Raw genomic sequence first — 17,069 nt, 5'->3', positions numbered from 1 at the left:
ACTTGAAATAATAGAACAGGTTGGCCATTATTCCATCTCCTCAGTGCGTCTCGGGAGGCACAAACTTGGCCGTGGGATCTCCTGGTGTTTCTAATCTTATTAGGCTCTGTGAGGGACTAAATTTCCTTGTAATTGGGGAATAATTTCTCATCTGCCTTTCGCTCGCGTTATGACAGGATATTTACACTTAATATCGGACTCTCAATCATTGGTGGAGCGAGAAAAATTTTCTGGATGGGCATTAGTTCACACATTTTCATATTTGAAGGGGTACTTATTATATGTATAGCAAAGTAAATATTAGAAGACCTTAATGTAAAAATGAAGAAAAATTAAGGAGCTGGTGTGGGCAACTGCCCACACCAGTCTTTATGTGGCTCTGCCACTGCATTCAATCCTTTTTAATTTAAAAAGTTATTAAACTAAACCGCCGATATGTCTGAAGTACTTATGAACAGGAAAATACATTGACTTGTAAGGGAAAATATAAAGGCTTATGGCCACAAGCTGATTTTTACCATGAAAGTAGGTAGATTTATGGAGCGCTTGTTTGACAAATCCAATCCATTTGTTAGGAGACATTTATGAGAGAGTAATAACATCTTACAGTTGCCAAACAGCTTCATTTTTTAAGGGACATTTATAAGAAAGTGACAATATCTTACTGTTGCCAAGCAGGTCCTTAGAATACTCAAACACGAATTGGACCATTAGAGTTTGTTCATAATAAAGGAAAAAGGATCAAACCAATTGCTGGATCTGCATTTTATACACACGGATACTTTTATATGAGCCCAAAATGATGATGAAATTTGACTAAAATCCTATCAGAACATACGTACAAAAGTCAGATCTAATGCTGTTTGGATGTGGGATTGGTTGCAAAATTTTCCTTAAGGCTCCAAGTCTTACTGTACAGCCGATTACACACAAGATCCCTTGTAATGCCTGAATCCGACCCGATCCTGTTTACAAAGCTGAAATTCCAGCAAAAACAGGGAACTGATTTTTCTCTGAACTCATTTTCCAATCCTTTGGTAAACACACTGGCCTCACCGACGAAGCTACTTTGGTCAAATTGGTGAAGTTGCCGCGTAGTTTTCTTCCCATTTCCATGCCTCCAAATGAAGCAGCTCGAGTCGCCTTGTGGGCCAAGACGTGGAAAGGCTGACGCGGCCACTAGAGTCATGTAGTCAAAATATCGCAGAATGGTGGCCTTGAATTCTTCCTCTTTGAATTCTCAAAAAATGGCGATGATTGCTAACTATCAGGTAGAGATAGAGCAGAAAAGAGAGTAGGCTCAGCGTGTTTTTCCTTTCTCGATGGGGTTGACTCCTGCAGGAAAGCATCAAAGAGGAGCTAGTGGTAGAATCAGCAAACTATGGCTGCCTCTTGTGTGCTTTGCAAGCTTCTGTTTTGGTGCTCTAATTTCCAACTGGTCTCTCTCTCTCTCTCTCTGGATTGTTTTTTTATATGTTGCTTCTGTTGTTTGATGGTTTTGGATCAGCTGTTGTTTGTTAACGTTAGATAGTGTTCTTTTCTTCTTTTCCTGTTGCCATTTTTGTGGCGATTGCTTGCGCTGGAGGAGTTTTCCTAGTGCGAATGTTTTATGGAGGAGCAAAGGTGTTTCGATGCATTTCTTTCGAATATTGAAGGTCAATGTTGGTAGATTTTCTCCTCTGCCATGAGAGGTTGTTGGCATGTGTACTTTGTATGTAGCTTTTGAACAATTTCCGCGCCTTATGTTCAAGGCTATTTTGGTTATAGGGCTGTCCTGTTTCATTGCTAAGTGCGAGGTATTCTAGGGAGTTAGCTTCTCATTGTAATCAAGTCAATAAGGCCAATCGAAAATGAAAATTTTCACGCTTTCAAATCTGCAATGGTGTGATTGAACTGATTATGAATACCGATTTGGACATGAAGCAGTCAGAGCTAAATTTGCATTGGACCTCTGAGCAAGAGTCGACCATGATCGCTTCCATTGTCGTGTCTCCAGTTTCCAGGGAGAATTATGGAGAGTAGTGGTGTATGCATAAAAATGGAGTATGGTCACAGAAATCTTGCTATGCTATTCCATAGACCTTGAGTTACTGTAAGCGGTGCATCTAACATAGAAACATAATCCACTATATGATAAGTGTATTAGCTGATGCAAATGCTGTGGTAAGAAGATGCAACATAGTGCAAGCAGACATCATATGGACACGGAAAAAAGTTGTTTAGGTGGTTGTCATGAAAAAGAAAATGATAAAATTGAAATTGGAATGAACTGGAATCAAGCAGATATCAGTTTCAAGTTTAGAGGCAACTAATCACCCCCTACAAGTCATTCCAAATTGTCAGTCATTCCCTTGGCAAACAAAAATGCACCATGGCATGAAGAGTAGATCAGATTCTGCCACAGACTCCAGAAAAGAGAGTATTTGTTGTGTGACATGACAGAGTGAAATAGCTGAGAGTAGTTATTTCTGGCGATTCTTCCACTCATTATTACCGTCCCAGGCTTCCTTACCTTTTATTCCTGCAACTAAAATTGGCTATTCTGACTGTATATCATGACATAAAGTTGATTTTCATTACAGGATCTTAAAATTTCCAGATCCAATTAAGAGACATGAAACAACTATATTATCTCTGACAGATTATGGAGTGAGGGACGTCACAGTTGCGGCAGACTGCAAAAATAAGAATGTGGGTTGCTTCTTAAAAGATAACATAATCTGCTGCGTATATCATGTCTCATATTTGCTTTTGATCTGACCTCCTCAGTTTTTCTCGTTGCAGAAGGAAGCTTCTACCCGTGCTGGTGACATCCTTAGTCAGGTTTCAAACACGCATGACATAATCATGTAAATGTTCATGTTGCTCAGAGTATTCTTTGTTCATTTTAGCTTTTGTGAGTAATATTTTAAGTCTTATACACTATCTTGGCATAATATATGGTGGGTTTTTGGTGGCCTTTCAGGACTTTGGAGAGAACAATTTCCACATTGGAGATGCAACTAGCTTCTTCTAGGGCCTCGCAGGCAAGCACTCTAAATGGATCCCATGCTGTTAGGGACCTACGAGATGAAACTCCAAAAGAGCATCCAAAGATATTCTTTGTAATGGGAATCATGACAACTTTCAGTAGCCGCAAGCGTCGAGATTCTATCAGGCATACATGGATGCCAGAAGGTTTTTAGAAAGTTTACCATTACTTGCCAATATGAACTTGTTCAATTATTTCTGTTGATTGACATTGCTTCTTGTTATGATTTTGGTAGGAGTCAAACTTAAACAACTAGAGAAAGAAAAAGGAATTGTCATACGGTTTGTTATTGGCCGCAGGTTTGCCTTATCCCCCATCAAAGCTTGTTCTGATATCTTAAATGGAAAAACAAATTTTGCAAACCGATAGTGGTATCTTGAAGAAAGTACTATCATATAATCTAGCCTCTGTCTTGGTAACTTGATGTTCTGCTCTTAATAATTTTTCTAGGTCAGTCAAATTGTCAATCAATATTGGAGATTTTCTTGCCTTCATTGGTAGTAACTTTCATGGCTTAGTAATCAATGTTAAACCTTTCTCTTCATTTGTAGTGCAACCCCTGGGGGTGTTCTTGATCTTGCTATCGATGCAGAGGATGAGCAGCATCATGATTTTCTGAGATTGGTGTGACTGTAATTCACAATAATAATGTGACTTTTAGCTTTATTGGATTACTTAAGTACATATATTTATTCTGACTTCCACCTTTCTTTTTTCAGAACCATGTAGAAGGTTATCGTAAGTTGTCTTCAAAAACTCTTGCGTACTTTTCAACAGCGGTAGCAAAATGGGATGCTGATTTCTTCATCAAAGTGGATGATGATGTACATGTCAATCCAGGTTGGTAGTTTTTGCTACCTGTCTTCTTTCCTTCGATTCTGATATTTTAATAATTTTTATTCTCTAAATTTCTTTATAACGATTTCAGGCATGATAGCCTCTATTCTGTCACAGCACCGGTCAAAACGGCATGTGTACATAGGCTGCATGAAGTCAGAGCCTGTTCTTTCACAAAAGTAAGATACAGTTTGTTCTTATTAGGAGAAAATATCTAAATTTTGTGGGCACAGTTATTTTTCCCTCGTGTGAATTATGAAACATGTCATGCAGGGGGGTTAAATATCATGAACCAGAATTCTGGAAATTTGGTGAAGTAGGAAACAAATATTTCAGACATGCAGTTGGCCAGTTGTATGCAATCTCAAAAGATTTAGCAACCTACATATCTATCAACCGGTAAGTGTCTTTGCTTCATGTTTTGTATTTAACTGAATTTGGAAATGTTCCTTAATACATTCTGCACATTTTGCAGGCGTATGTTACATAAATATGCAAATGAAGACGTGTCTGTTGGTTCTTGGCTTATTGGTCTTGATGTGGAGCAGATTGATGAACAGAACCTCTGTTGTGGAACACCACCAGGTCGTTTCTCAAGTTAAAAGTTTTATATTTAACTAATAAAATGTGCATTCCCCTGCTCATCTTTCTTGCACAGATACAATTGTATTTTTATACTGCTTATCTTCCTTTGCAATGATGCAGAGTCAGTTTGTTACCTCATCTTTCTTAGCTAACACCATATTCTGATTTGCATTTGTTGAGGATGCAATCCTTTTGATTTCACTGGAGATTTTTTTTCTAATAAGTGGTTCCCTCTTTTATATGAAAACAAGAAGATGAGTTAGATAGTGCGCATGATAAAAAAAAATAAGCACAAATCTCGGTAGTGAATTGAAGCACCAACTTTCCACTATGTAAAGTTGTAAACAACCCTAACCCTATAAGATCAAATTATGGATGTGTTGCCTGAGCCATTCCAGCAATCTATGTACCTAATTCTTTCTTGATAGAATTTAGAAGCTATAATAAAGTACATGTCAGTCTTTGTTTGAATGTTGAAAAGTTCATATTTATCTCTGTGGTGAATGTTCTTTCTGCACCTGACTTATGTCATTATGTTTCTGATCTGTCCTCTGGAAACCTCTATCTTTCCAATTGGTGAAATGCAGACATAGTATGTCTATATGTGAACCAAAGTCAAGTGGATAATTTGATTATAATGCATAAGAACAATGATGCATTATATGTTTGTAAAGATTTAGGTGTATATGTCTTCCACCCAGCTCCAGCATCAATATGCTAGTACATCTGCACATGCATAGGCAGGTGTGTGTTTTGTGTTGGCAGGCTAGCATATGCAAGTTCATTTATCAGTGCAACTATGTGCATGTGTCTGATCTTCTAATATGGTGTGTATATGTCACATGAATTATGGCTGTTGTCAGTTATCAGTTATCACTCATGATCCATGTGCAAGGACTACCTAATGTGACTTCCACAAAAAGGCATACATTAATGCCTCCTTTGGATTACATGGAAAAGCTTTTTTTTCGAGTTTTTTGCCTCGTCACTGTCCCAACTCTTCATCTGCAGCTTTATATTACTCTGAAGCTCTACTAAACTGACATAGCTTTTCCAGCTAAACATATGTCAGGCTCATGGTAAGAAAACTTGCTTCACCAGATGATCAATGTTATCCATATCGTACGATAGCGATATATACCGTATAAACCTATAAGGTGCACTTACGATAGACGATATGCTCATGTATTGTAAGCGTATTACCCAGTTCGTACGATACGGACGACGGGTGATACACCCCCTTGTCGTACGATATGGGAAAAAACCCAAAAAAGGAGCCCGATGGCCCCTTTTTGCGTTATGTTTTAAAGTTTAAACACTCCTCTCCCCCTCTCTCTCTTCCTGTTTCTAAAGAGACGTGGATGAGAGAGACTTTACCCAATTTCATCAAAAATCACTGAGGATTCATCGATTTGAGAGTGATTATCGTTGAATTATGAAAGATGATAACTATATGTTTTGAACTTATGAATTGTGATGTAATCCAAGTCCTAAGATTCTATAAAATTTTCAAGTTTAAAATTGTGATAGATGCCTATTATGTTATTTTGAACCTCTGATTTCTTATTTTTGAACATGTTGTTGACACACATGAATGTTCCTTGTGTATGATGATTTTTTTTTTATATTGAATACATTTTTCTTGATTTTTTTCTTACTTTTTTAAAATTTTAATGATTTTTTCTGATTTTTAATATTTTTTAAATTAAAAAATTAATTTTACGATACACTCCGCTACGTTTGCAATATGTTACGATATGGCGTATGGATTGGCTCGACCGATACTTGTTATGCTACACCTTTTACAACATTGCATATGATATCCATGATATGGTACCTCTAGCAGTTTCTTTTTGTGCCAGCGTACATTAATAGAAATTCATAGTTTTATAAAACTCTCCATGAATGCATCAGAAGCTTCTAGAATCAATATATGCCTCCAATTATGTATCCTAATTGCCTTCACTAGGTATCTATTTCCTCCACATTGAACCGTCACATAGTGAAAAGAGATTTTATCGGTTCTGCTGACTCATCCACAGTGGGAAAATGAGTTTTAATTCAACTTTATGAGCTGAAACAAACTGTGCTGAACATTCTGTAGATTGCGAGTGGAAGGCCAAAGCTGGAAATCCTTGTGGCGCTTCCTTCGATTGGACCTGTAGCGGTATTTGCAAGTCTGTAAAGAGAATGAAGGAGGTGCATGAACGTTGTGGTGAAGGTGAACGAGCCATCTGGAACACCACTGTCTGAAAGAAATCTGCTTATCAATGTCTGTACATAAAGTGTGTTCATCATAAAAGCCATAATTGTTCTCATTTTGAGAATTCCAGCCTTCATGAGGCTATCTATGTATGGGCACCTCATATTCCTTCTGTTCTTTTCACCACCTTTGTCAAGCTGTCTCTTTTTGTGGCGACTGCTGGAGTACAGACGTGTAACGAGTTGAGGTTCATTTGATTCATTCAGTGTCCTTTTCCTCTATATAGAACACTATATCAAGTCGATTTACTCATTCTTATTTATTTTTATTTGATGTATTTAAATTCGTGCAATAAATGCGTTGATATAGTGTTAGTTCACAGCAATATGTCTTTCACTTTCACCCATCGATAAAAGCGAAGGCCTTTATTTTGTTCAGAAACAAGGCTATTGTTTTAAAACTGATGGTTTCGAGAGAAAAGATACTGCCAGATCTTCTGATTTGTTCCGGCCATCATTTAGGTCATTATTTTCATGGGTAAGTCATTGTTAATATTGTTCTCATGGATGACCCAAAATATAGTTTACGGCATATAATGCTGGCACTTTTACTACGTACTGAGATTACACTTTTTGAAATTGGCTAAAGCTGGAGTAAAAATGGCATTAATTTTTATTTCCCCCTCTTTTCTTTTAACATCGCTTTTGTCTTATCTTGAAGAAACTTTTTGAAGTAAAGAAGATTAAGAAGAAATTATGAATAAAAATCTAGAGAATTCAGGAGAAATTATGAATAAAAATAGTTCTTGACTGATGCAGATTCAACCTAGGCAAAACTTGGTCCCACCAAATGTTCTTAAATTTGGATGTTTTAGAAGGATCCTAAAAATTGGTCAAATTGAACAGGAATGCAAAATGTTTTTACTGCAACTAATTTGGAAAGAGTGAGAACTCATTTGAGTCAGCAAACTTAAGAAACCATAAGGAGCAAGAAGCAGATTGTCATTGTTCAGAAATATCGCCGAAATTCTGATCACTGAACCGACATGTTCCGGAGTCCATCTGAAGCCCACTGGGACTGGACCGGAAGGAATCCAAGCCGGATTCAGGTACAAACTTGCTCCATCAGCCGCGGGTCCAATAACCTTCCGCCAACGCTCAGGCACAAACCACCAGCCAAACTTCGCTGCTTTTCCATCCCGAAGTCCGTCACGGTTGATCATCTTAGAAGTTAACTCTCTCCTTCTCTCTGCAACATGCAGCCGCTTCAGGCCTGCTCCTCGTGAATGGCCTTCAGTTTCACTGTACCATCTTTACGAGACTCCTGTAGTTCTACTCTCAATTCGGCGACGTCCTCTGCACCCTCCTGGGTATCGACATTATCGATCGTCTCGAGCAGCAATCCTTCATCTGGAACGTGATGCTGAAGCCTAAGAGGCTACACTGCCCAAAAAACAGCCAGAGAAGGCGCTTCGTTTCTATAGGGCCTGATAGTTTGACATCCACCGGCCTCCTCAAGGCTTGGGTTGCTCTGCTTGTTTCTGATGCAGGTTCGTGTTTCGTGGTCTTGCTTTAGCAAGCGACTAGGCCGGGATGCATTAGTGGTGACAGCACCTGTTGATATGTATAACCAAGTGCGGCAAACTAGTCGATGCTCACAAATTGTTTAAAGGAAGTACTGAGAGGGATGTTATCATGTGGAATTCGATGATCAGTAGATTGGTACTTAATGGACGAGGCACGGAATTTCATCAATTGTTCAGTAGGATGAGGGAGACTGAGAAACCGGTAGCGGATTCTGTCACTACAGCTGCAGTTCTTTCTGCATGTGGCAGAATTGGTTATCCCAATTTGGCTAAGGAATCACATACCTATGTTTTACTATGAGGGTTCAGGCGTTATGGTGGTGTCATAAGAATGTACAGTGGAACGTTAGGGGGTTCCAGAACTGGTATAAAAGGAAGCATACAACTTTGATATCATGGTGGGCAACTGTTTGACTTATATGAACTGTAAATGCTTGTGTCGATTAAGCTTGCAAAGTGTTTAGTGCCATGAGTACGAGAGCCTGTGCATCATGGGATATGAAGAGCTCTGGATTCTTTCAAGGCGATGGTGATAGAGCATTGGGTCTGTTCCATGAGATGCTTTTGACAGGTTTCAAGCCAACAACGGACTATGTTAAGAGTTCTTCGTGTCTCTGCTTCATTGGGAGCTCACAAGCAAGGGAAAGAGATAATGGCCATATCGTAAGAAGTATGTCTTTTTTCGATGTCCGATTTGTAGCAGCAGTCGTTAACATGTGTCTTAAGTGCTGTCATGTAAGTGATTCACAGAAAACATTCAAGTGCTATATAATTGAACGATTAGTATTGTGGAATGCGATGCTTACAGGATACATTATGAACTCTTGCTGGCATATTTTCTTCGACTCTCTTGGCGGCTTCAACTTACGGCCATGAAGGCAGATTCTATGGCACTACACTACTTGTTGATAAGCTTAGAATCTCTGCAATTGATAAAATCTGCTGGGTCAGTTCATTGCTTTATCATTCGAAATGGCTTTCCCAAGACGGTTGCTAATGTGTTCACTTGTCTCTGTATTTATAAAACAACGGAGAAGGAAACATAGTTATCAGGACTGCCATGGAATCTCTTGCTTGCCGGCCTTGAGGAAACTGGGCATGGTGAAGAAACACTCTAAAGATGCTTTTTTCACCTTTTCAAGTGGTCGACACTGCAGTCTGCACAAGTCACCACGTGTCGACATGAAGATGCTACTTCAGTACTTCACCTTTTCAATTTTGTTGAGTTTTCAAGTTGCTGAGGAGTGGGCTTCTAGTGAAGAGTATTGTAGTCATTTTGACACAAAAACACTCATTTTAGCGTCGCGGCTCAGCATTCAATATAGGCGCTACTATGCACGAACATGGTTAATGACAAAAATGCGCCTATTTAAATCGAAAAGAAATTTGTAAGGGTAAAAAGGAAATCCAAAAAAGTAAAAAGACTTAAAAGAACATCTCTTTTTCAACAATTTCAAAAAAGTTTCTTCTTTTATTTGGTGTATGTATGTTGCGTGCACCGAGTGGCACACGCAACTCCTTCTTTATGTTTTTTGTTTTTCATCCTTGATTGATTAGCTATTAAGCAGGATTTGTTGGATTCCTTCAATGACAATGTATAGGTAATGGTTGTCAGTATATAAAACTTAAAGAGGAAAGCTAACAAGCAAACATCATAATCGTTTTCCTTATTCATTCATACATTATTCCTTTTTGACATTCATGTGGCATTTCATGTCTTATTTACTACAACCAGAAGGCACATCCACCTAATTATTGTCTTACAACGGGAAGTTTATTTGTGCGTGAAGATGTAATTATAACTAGGAGATATCAGCATATGAATCTTCAAGAACCACTCGGCTAACGAGAGGAATCCGGACCACGTGCTTTCCATCCATCCAGGTGAGGCTACCGAAGGAGAAATCACCTTGTATCTCCCGAACCGGTGAGAAAGTAACTGTGAAAGTTAACGCTTTGACCTTATCATGGAAGTTCAGTGTCTGAGGCTCCACTGAAACCCTCACACCAGAGGGAGCTTCAACCTTGACCCTGTAAGTGGAAGAAACAGGACCAACGTTCGTAACAGTTCTCGCTACTGTGGTACTTTTCTTAAGATTGGAAATTGTGATAGAAGGAAGATTGAGGTTAAAAACGGAGCTCCGTGATCCACAGGATGGTGCCTTAATACTCACGCGGCTAATTGCAGAACTGTTGTATCCTAGAGAACAGAGGAACTGAACGTAGTCTGCGACACCCATATCATAAACCAAGCCAGGGTTTGCTGCTCTGTTGGGGTTGACATGGCCTCCGCCAAAGTCAAATGGGTCAGCAATCTTCCGAGGACCTCCTTCTGCTGTGATGGGTTCGCCATATCTATTGGTTACTGAGGCTGCAGTGAGATGTCCATTAGTGACACTAAATATTAGTAAAGATAGCAAGTACCCAGAAATGGATACAGAGGAAGAGACTGTTGTTTAGATGTGATCGATCATATATACGTGAAGATAATGTACCTGTAGTGACAATGGCAGACTTTATGGCTGCAGGACTCCAGTGGGGATGTAGGGATTTGAGCAATGCTGCTACTCCTGATACATGAGGGCATGCCATGGACGTTCCAGAAGCGAAGGAATATGGAATGGAGTTTGACCATGCAGCTAAGATGTTGACTCCTGGTGCAGCTATATCAGGCTAAAGCAATAAAATTAGCAGCATATTGTTTTAGGAACATCGAAGACCATGGGCTTTCCTTGTCCAAAAGAAGTGGAAAACAAAAAAAAAGTTAGTAACAGTTGGGCATCTTAATACCTTTAAGACATCAAGTGACAAGGAGTTAGGTCCTCTCGAGGAGAAGTAAGCAACCTTTGGGGAGGACACCTTTCCAATGGTGTCACGCGTTCGGCTGATCCTTGCTTTTGGGAGTCTGCAACACATTGCGCATGCAATGAGAAGGCAACTAATTTGGACGCCTTCGCTGTTCATTGAAGGCATGTCACATGGTCACACTTGAATGGATTCAAACACCCTCACCTTGTAGCCCTGATGTAGGCAAGGATTTCAGTGCCAATTTCATAGTCCACTTGAACGCTAGAGATAGGGTCGCGTTGACCAAAGAGGTTGGTTGTGTGCATTGCGAAGATGATACCAGCTCCACCTGCTTGGGACACGGTGGCTACTGCTTTCGAGTATTGGCCTCTTGGATCTTTTGCATCTGTGAAGCAAAGGACTACTTTCCCCTTTGCTAGTGAGGAATTCAGAGATCCTGGATCGCAACTGATCAGAGTAGAAAAGGACAAAAGCAAAAAATAAGCACTAATCACAAACATATTTTTGAAGAACAACGAACCAGATTGATTCTATGTATGTTTTTAATGTGTTCGATAAAAATTCTGTAGAAGTGAAAATTACGGTTGGTGTTGCACATTTATCAGAAACTTAACTTCTCCCTACCTTAGAGATGTCAGGATATCGACTCCCTCAAAGAAAAATTAACTTGAAAAGGAAAAGTAGAAGAAACTTTTCTTGTATCCAGCGGCTCCATCTACTACACAGAAATAAATTAATGTTACCTCTCGCTAGAGATGGTACTGTTGCTGGCGATATCACCAGCAAAGACTAAGTCATTGAATCGATCATGCTCTTCTCCAAGGGAAATCGATTGCCCCTGCACCAGATAAATGACTCAAATTAACATATATATATATATTCCATTAAAAGGCACTAAGCCGCTAACTATTTCCAATTGTTTTCACAAGGAGATATTCCCACTAACTAAACAGGAACTTTTTAGATCGAGTTAAAGTTTTCAGAACATACTATAAGCGTGCGGTTGTTGCCCAAGGTTATTGCAGTTGGGAAGGAGCGATCGATGGTGCTTGCCGCTACTGTCATGATCCATGGTGCTCCATTCGTGACCTTCTGCGGGAAAGGACCGGCATTACCGCCAGAGCAAACAACCGTGATCCCTCTAGCCACTGCATGGAATGCACCGATGGACTGATCGTTCTGGTTGTCCAAGTAGCCAGGCTGAGGAGGTTGGTCCGTGCCCACAGAGACGGAGATGATGTCAACGCCGTCGCCGGTTGCGCTGTCGAAGGCTGCCAATACGTCGGCTCCATTGCAGTCACCTCGTGGTCCCCAGCAGGCCTTGTAGATGGCCAAGCGAGCTCGAGGGGCGCCCCCTCTGGCCAGCCCCAAACCTAAGCCGCCGAAGCTTGCATTGCGCACAAAGGAGCCGGCCGCAGTTGAGGCCGTGTGCGTCCCGTGCCCATTTGCATCTCTTGGAGATAGGTACTCTCCATTACTTTTAAGTGACGGTGGCACACCCCCAAGTTTGGCAAAGATTCCCTTGGCAAAGAACCGGGCACCAACTATCTTGTTGTTGCAGTTTGAAGTGTTGAAGAGCTCGCCTCCCTCGCATCTGCCTCTCCATTTTGATGGAACCGCACCTAATCCTTCATCATTGAAGCTTGGTGACTCTGGCCAGATCCCTAATTAAGTGGATGGCGTAACCAGATCAGTCCGAAACTGACACTAAGGGTGGTGCGTTTGATTCCCCACTGATTTGAGAGAATCTTAAAAATCTGTGATAGCTGAAATCCAAATACCCTAACTTTGGATTTCCGATCCACACTTTGATATAAAAAGTGTGGATTGGAAATTGGATTTGGGTAGGGGCTTTGGATTTGAAAACCACAGATTTCAAATCTGCAGTGATCTGAGATATGCACGGATCTTAGATCCACGGTAATCAAATGCAAACTAAGATGCTTAGAAATGTGGAGGTGAGATGAGTTCACTAGCACAGGTCAAGATTGGGGTTATAAATGGGTCTGAATTGATTTGAGATTTTTGTCACTCTTCACGTATTAAATTTAATTCAATATTGAACTTCAAAGGGCAGTGCATGTCTTGTTGGATAAGCGAGAGCAGAAGTCCCCGCTCCCCCCTCTTCGATGGTGCCAAACAGTAAAATCACAATAATGCATGTCTTTATAGCACTTTTTTCTAAGGCATTAATTTATGATTGAGCAAGCAATTTCATTATAAGGTTTAGAAACAAAGCATTCATGCATGATCACATCATGTTTTATGTTACTTTCGAATAATGCATGTATTTAAAAAACATGAGTACCAAGAACAAATGCTGATGTATTTACCCCAAACTCCCAAGAAAATGTTGTAATAGAACTCATCTCCTTTCTTAGATGCATTTTTACTTACCGGTGTCTATGACTCCAATTATGACGCCGTCTCCATAGTTGACTGTAGAAAGGAGTGAGTCGGGAGTTCCAGGATGAAGCCCCAGATAGTCCCAGCTTCTTGTCGTGTGCAGCTTGTGGGTTTGGCTGGGTATCACGTGAACAACTTCCGGAAGCTCTGCAACATTTACAATTGAATGATGTGAATTCATAAACTGTAGCTAGGGTTTTTGAATCCATGCTTTTTTAGCATACAAGGTGGATTTAAGATCCACGTCGTAGAAATCCTCAGTTTGTTTAAAATGTAAACTAAGAGTCCTGTGAAGTACATCTTTTAATGCAACCTCAGATTTAAGATCTGATCAAATGCGACCTTAAAGTATGGGGTTTTCATGATCATCATGTTTGGGTGTTCAAATATACAAAAATGACACTCTGGTGGAGCAAATCATTCGATCTTTTGACTCACTTTGCAAAAGTTTTCTTTGGCATCTGCACCATTAGTTTTTGAAGACGAAGGGTTAGTTCTCTACAAACATCATGAGCATGTTACTGTAGTGCCTGCAGGAGACCCGTCACCACTTGCTTTCGGAATTAATGGCAGGAATAGTATTGTGTGTGTATCCATGAAATTTGATAATAATGATAATAATAATTGACAGGAGTCTGGTCGATGTAATAATGATAAAAAGTTGAATAATTTTCTTTAGAAGCTGCTCTTAATTGTTTTATTATGCTTGCAACCACAATATAATTTGTACCTGCAACAACCCTTGCCTGTGATTCAGTAAGCCTTGCAGCAAAACCAGAAAACCCATGCTTGTAACTGTACAAGATTGAATCCAATGCTTCTTTCTTGCTGCCCATTAAGCGATGGTCATTTGTGAAGTTTCATCTTAACCAATCAAAAACAAGGAAAGGAAGCAAGAACAAAATTTCCTTTAAACTTGAAAGCATATATACATATATACATGTGTGTGTTACCTTTCAAAAACTGTAGCTAGTAAGTCATGGTGTGAATTCACCACGACTTGGGGATCTTCGTGTTGCTGCTCTCCCAAATACACAATGTACACCTGAATTATTCACAAGAAGAAGAAAGCCATTAACTCAAGTAATCCTCATCAGCAGAGGTGCTTTTGAAACTAAACCTACTAAGGATAACTTATATTTCAACATTGCATCAGGTCGAGGCACTCACTCTGCTGCTTTCGGCTTCTGCATATATTCCTAAACAGACAAACAGGACGACGCAAAGAGAAAGCCAGGCGATCAAGTTCCAACGTGAGGAAGCCATGTCTGGAGGGGGACTTGGGAGGAAGATCGAATGGAGAACATCTATTTATACTGATAGTCCTTGTGGACGGAGCTCCTTTTCTTCTTTATTTTTTCCATTTCAAACTCAATCGGTCGTGACTGGAATCTGGATCCGCAAGGAATGATCGTCTCGTGTAATTCATTATTTAATGAACTGCGTACTTTATCTTTTTGGCTCTTTTCTCATGGTGAGAACCATTCAAGCGGGGCGTGCTGGGAATTAGTTCCGGCTTGTGCATTTTTTTAAATAAATATGTCCAAATTAATCATAATCTAGAACTCCTAGAGATGTATCCTTGTACATGCACATAGGACGGAGCTAAGAGGCTCTGCCCCCCTCAACTTTTCTTTTTTTTTTTTTAAAATTGACATGCAAATATTAAAAAGTTTTATGTATTTTACATAAAAATTTTACTTCACCTTATCAAAATTTTAAAACTATAATTTGGGTCCTCATGAAAAATTATTGGCTGCACCTTTGTTGTTTTGAAAGGGACTCTTTTCAAATGGTGATAACCATTCAAGTCTAGTGGGTGGATTAGTCCTAACTTGTTCATATTTTCAAATAAACATGTCAAAGTAAATTCTTTAACAAGTCATAGTCAGAAATTTGGTATAAAGTTTGAAATTTTAAAGGGTACCAATATATAAATGAGAAAAAGTACTAATACATAGTAATATAAAAATAAATTTTTTTTAGAGTCTATATAAACAATTGCCTACATGTAACCCACACGTACTATATAAGCAATTGTATACACACAATCCCTTGTGAAAAATTACTGACTCTGCTTTTGAAAGCACCTTGTTTTGAAAGGCGGCTGGTGAGTTCAAGTCTCGTGGGTGGATTAGTCCTGCCTTGTGCATATTTTCAAATAAACTTGTCAAAGTAAATCTTAAACAAGTCATAATTAGAAATTTGGTATAAAATTTGAAAATTTCAAAGAACAACCAATATATAAATGAAAAATATTGAAAAAAATTACTCATACATATTAATTTAAAAAGAAAAAAGTATTTTAGAGCCTATATAAGTAATTGTCCACACTTAACCCACACTTAAATGTGTTATTAATGATGCAGCTTCCTTATTTTAAATTGTGCTCCATTAGTTTTTTTCTAGAACGCTTTCCGCCGCCTTAGGAAGCCGTGTTCCACTATTTTCACCGGATTTTCATAAACGAAAACTTTTTTCAAATTTTACTTTTGTCCTTAAAAGAGAACGGTCATTCATTTCATCGTCAAAGGCATTTCGATCATTTTCAATCCCCACTATAGACCACGACATATAAACTGCTCCGGACTTTCTCATGCTTGGGCCCATCCAAGTTGGGCAACTACGGCTTGTGCATGATTTTTTTTTTGAATAAACAAGCAAGAATCAGTCATTTCAGAAACCAATCAGAATTAAATATATCTCATTTGTTCTCTTATATAGAGAGTTTAGTCATCCATTAGTCGGTCAGATTCTAGTGGCGGAGCCAGATTTTTTAGTCGTGAGCACTATTGGAAACACAAATTTTTGTTAATAGTCAGCAAGCCTTTAGTAGCATCGAATAAAATTTGCAGAGCAAATGCTGTAATTTAATTTCGAAGTCGGATTATTGCTAACAAAAAAAAATTCCTTATTGAGAAATAAAGTGTGGATGTCAACAAATCCAATTTAGATATGATATCTGATTGGACCGTTTAAAAAAAATAAATATAAAAAAATTAAGATCCAATCAAAAAATCAAATTTGATTCTGAATTAATAAATGACATCTGATCAAATTCGAATTCATATTTGAACAAATATTCGATCAAATTCGGATTCGAATCGGATTTAGTTTTAATTAAATATCTTATATCCAATGTCTATTCAGGTTGAAAAGCTGCACCTTGGACTTAGTCTAAAAATCGGATTCCGACTTGGATGTAATCTAAAAATTGGATTTGAATTGTAATATTCTTGTGGTGACACCATTTAGGATCAAACCAAATCATACACCATGTGCAGCGAAAGTGTACAAGCGAAGGTGACAATTTTTGTGTATGTAATTGATGTATGGCTTGACCTGTCCTACAGAACATGCAGTATGCATGAATAACAATATGTCCAACATCCGTAGACAATGTGCTTTACACTATAAATACAACAAGGTGAAGTGATTGTGCAACATCAGAGCACGATAAAACAAAGCTGGTCATCATATATACATCATCATATATACATGCAATCTGCCATACAAAAGCCATTATATGTACAAATCACACCCCAAAACCAACAATATGAGTTGCATGCATCATTATGCAAGCGCAACTTACGTACGAAGGTAAAAAAAGAAGA

At 38.9% G+C, this 17,069-nt stretch overlaps 2 protein-coding genes across 3 annotated transcripts in view; one reads left to right on the top strand and one right to left on the bottom strand.

Moving 5' to 3' along the window:
* Positions 1 to 1,011: 1,011 nt before the first annotated feature.
* LOC116263235 (beta-1,6-galactosyltransferase GALT31A-like) lies at positions 1,012 to 6,984 on the top strand. The gene is made up of 11 exons (XM_031642888.2): positions 1,012 to 1,438; positions 2,583 to 2,691; positions 2,785 to 2,849; positions 2,966 to 3,177; positions 3,267 to 3,330; positions 3,583 to 3,655; positions 3,751 to 3,871; positions 3,960 to 4,047; positions 4,142 to 4,267; positions 4,344 to 4,453; positions 6,558 to 6,984. The coding sequence occupies exons 1-11, from the start codon at positions 1,323 to 1,325 to the stop codon at positions 6,704 to 6,706; spliced, it is 1,233 nt and encodes a 410-aa protein (XP_031498748.1). The 5' UTR covers positions 1,012 to 1,322; the 3' UTR covers positions 6,707 to 6,984.
* Positions 6,985 to 9,909: 2,925 nt separating this feature from the next.
* LOC116262712 (subtilisin-like protease SBT3.9) overlaps positions 9,910 to 17,069 on the bottom strand; it is a 79,653-nt gene continuing 72,493 nt past the window's right edge. Inside the window, exons 1-10 of one of the 2 annotated variants that reach the window (XM_031642886.2) lie at positions 14,626 to 14,725; positions 14,409 to 14,500; positions 14,186 to 14,283; positions 13,447 to 13,602; positions 12,040 to 12,713; positions 11,793 to 11,887; positions 11,254 to 11,496; positions 11,032 to 11,146; positions 10,737 to 10,914; positions 9,910 to 10,612 (exon numbers count right to left, since the gene is read on the bottom strand). In XM_031642886.2, coding sequence (XP_031498746.1) covers positions 10,044 to 10,612; positions 10,737 to 10,914; positions 11,032 to 11,146; positions 11,254 to 11,496; positions 11,793 to 11,887; positions 12,040 to 12,713; positions 13,447 to 13,602; positions 14,186 to 14,283; positions 14,409 to 14,500; positions 14,626 to 14,721 — 2,316 coding nt within the window. In that variant the 5' untranslated portion in view covers positions 14,722 to 14,725 and the 3' untranslated portion in view covers positions 9,910 to 10,043. Of the gene's footprint in view, positions 10,613 to 10,736; positions 10,915 to 11,031; positions 11,147 to 11,253; positions 11,497 to 11,792; positions 11,888 to 12,039; positions 12,714 to 13,446; positions 13,603 to 14,185; positions 14,284 to 14,408; positions 14,501 to 14,625; positions 14,726 to 17,069 lie in introns of those variants that run through there. The other variant, XM_050080280.1, reaches the window with a different exon arrangement.

The sequence above is a fragment of the Nymphaea colorata genome, chromosome 10, assembly GCF_008831285.2.
Source record: "Nymphaea colorata isolate Beijing-Zhang1983 chromosome 10, ASM883128v2, whole genome shotgun sequence".
Classification (NCBI taxonomy): domain Eukaryota; kingdom Viridiplantae; phylum Streptophyta; class Magnoliopsida; order Nymphaeales; family Nymphaeaceae; genus Nymphaea; species Nymphaea colorata.
Note: the sequence above shows the minus strand (reverse complement) of the source record. Positions and strands in the feature narration are given on the sequence as shown.

Excerpts from the sequence above, each read along its gene's own strand:
- LOC116263235 (XM_031642888.2), top strand. The coding sequence starts at position 1,323 with ATGGGGTTGACTCCTGCAGGAAAGCATCAAAGAGGAGCTAGTGGTAGA. Across the intron at positions 3,872-3,959 it reads TGATGTACATGTCAATCCAG|GCATGATAGCCTCTATTCTG; the intron begins GTTGGTAGTTTT and ends TAACGATTTCAG. Across the intron at positions 4,268-4,343 it reads ACCTACATATCTATCAACCG|GCGTATGTTACATAAATATG; the intron begins GTAAGTGTCTTT and ends CACATTTTGCAG.